Source organism: Lucilia cuprina, chromosome 3 (assembly GCF_022045245.1).
Source record: "Lucilia cuprina isolate Lc7/37 chromosome 3, ASM2204524v1, whole genome shotgun sequence".
NCBI classification, from domain to species: Eukaryota; Metazoa; Arthropoda; class Insecta; order Diptera; family Calliphoridae; genus Lucilia; species Lucilia cuprina.
The window spans coordinates 65,654,296-65,656,616 of record NC_060951.1 but is presented as its reverse complement, the minus strand read 5'-3'; the positions used below and the strand labels follow the sequence as shown (position 1 = coordinate 65,656,616).

The window sequence follows — 2,321 nt, the reverse complement described above, 5'->3', positions numbered from 1 at the left end:
GAAATATTTCTCCAATACTAATACTGTTATTCGTTACAATAACGTCATGTTACACATTCATGCTTATGAAAAATATTTTGCAATCTCTTACTACTTTTGCATATTTTTAAATTTCCTTTCTTCCATTTTTCTACTCGTTTCAGAAATAATATTGCCAAGAATTTGGAAAGTAAAAAACGTGTTGTTAAAATGCTGTCCGTTTTGGTTTTGGAATTTTTTATATGCTGGACACCACTTTATGTTATAAACACCGCGGCCATGTACATCGGTTCAGCCATTTACGAGTATATTGACTATAAGTCCATTAGTGCACTACAATTGTTGGCGTATTCATCATCCTGCTGTAATCCTATAACATATTGTTTTATGAATGCAAATTTCCGCCGTGCATTCTGGGATACATTCAAGGGCATGCAATGGTGTGGCAAGCGATTTCAACGGAAACGTTCCACAGCACAAAGTGGTGCGAATTTATGTTTAGCTGGCAGCATACGTGTCAATAGTTGCACGGTACAGACAGTAATTGATAGTCCACGTTTGTAAAATATGAAAATATTAAAGTTGGAATTACTTTTTCATACTCTTTTGTGAATTTGGAAACCTCATATAATGAAGGTGTTCTATTAAAATTACTGTGAAAAATTGTGAACCAACCCATAAAAGTTGTATTACACTGTGAAATGTTAAAAGCGAACTAACTCACAACGAATTGTAGTAGATTTTTTAGTTTAAAAAATATACATAAATATTATTTGATTTTTGTAGCTTTTCTAAATATTTTATAATGAATATTATATAACCAAAAGATAAATTGTCAGTTTTATAAATTCATTAAACTCTTTATTTCGTAATAAGTATTTTTATCACATTATATTTTTTTATATTTACAAAATCAAAGTTTCTCAGAAGTGATTATATGAAATATAATTAAATTATATAAAACATTATAAAATTTTTAAACCGTTATGTTTATCTAAACAACTAATCTTATGTTATATTTTTTATTTTTTTTATACCCACCATCAAAAAGATGCGAAGATACATTTATTTTGTCATTGGGTTTGTAACACATCGAAGTATTTTATAGATTCAGACAAAAGTTTATAAATACAATAACAAAAATATTTAAATATATGTATATAAATACATAAAGTCTTATGTGCGAAATTTACCTTCTTTGATGATGGGTATATAAGATTCGGCATAGTCGAATATAACTCTCTTATTTGTAACTTTTTGTATTGCTGTTATCTTCAATGGACTATAAATGTAGCAAATACTAGATAAGTATTGCAAATACTATTATTGAGTTGAGTTCAAACATCAAACCAAACGAAATTTGCATATTTTTATGCAAATATATTTTTAAGAATTACTCTAAGAAGAACAAAAGCAAAATTGATTTCCTTATAAATATAGTTTATTTATACATATGTGTTTATATGTATGCATAATATAAAATATTTTAAAATAGTTTTTTCTTTCAATTTTAAATTTTTAATAAATGTTTAAAATAAATAAAAAAGGAAAATATAAAAAAATAAAGCTGATTTTAAACTTAATTTGAGTTTATTAAAAAATATATAAAGTTATGTTGTATTTTTTTAGACAAAATTTTAAGAAAGAAATTTGGTATATATGTGTGCAGTTTAAACTAAGCAAAAGGTAAGGAAACGAAAATAAAATTACAAAAAATATTTTTGAATTATTATTATGCACTTAAAAGAACGAGAAACGCAGGTTACAGGCAGGTTAGAAAATTGTTCTTTTACTGTTTTAAAAGGAATGGAGAAATGGCTATCAATACTCCTTTGGAAAATTTTTGCTAAACTAATAGGTGAAAAGTTACACTCATTTAAATAAAACCCTGTATGAACAAAATGTCCAATTTACGTACGTTTGTGCAAATTGCGTGAAAATCGATTTTTTGAGTTGAGTCACTTGACATGAAATTCCCCATATATGTATACTGGCTATTACCAGCGTGCTTTGCTGAACAATAAACAATACAAAAAACACTTTACAATATTAATGATTCTAGCTTTAAATGTCTTCTAGATATAATTTTTTCAAATGTTCTCTTTGATGTCAATTTTTTTTGCAAAATTTGAGGATTTTACCTCTAATATACTAATTAAGATCTACGAAATTTTGTATACAATTATGGTAAGTTTATATTAGAAAGTTTCATAATTAACCCTAAACTGACCCTATAGGATCACCTTTAAAAAATAATTTTCACGGTCATTGCTGGCTTAAAAATACACCGATAAAATTCTACATAAACAACTTTTGTTTGAGATCGGACCTCCATTTAAAGT

The 2,321-nt window shown here is 26.4% G+C and overlaps 1 protein-coding gene across 1 annotated transcript in view; it reads left to right on the top strand.

Annotated features, from left to right (window-relative positions):
* Positions 1-1,519, top strand: part of LOC124419026 (cholecystokinin receptor-like) — a 3,127-nt gene extending 1,608 nt beyond the window's left edge. Inside the window, exon 2 of the mRNA XM_046947148.1 lies at positions 144-1,519. Coding sequence (XP_046803104.1) covers positions 144-543 — 400 coding nt within the window. The 3' untranslated portion in view covers positions 544-1,519. The remainder of the gene's footprint in view (positions 1-143) is intronic.
* Positions 1,520-2,321: the final 802 nt, after the last annotated feature.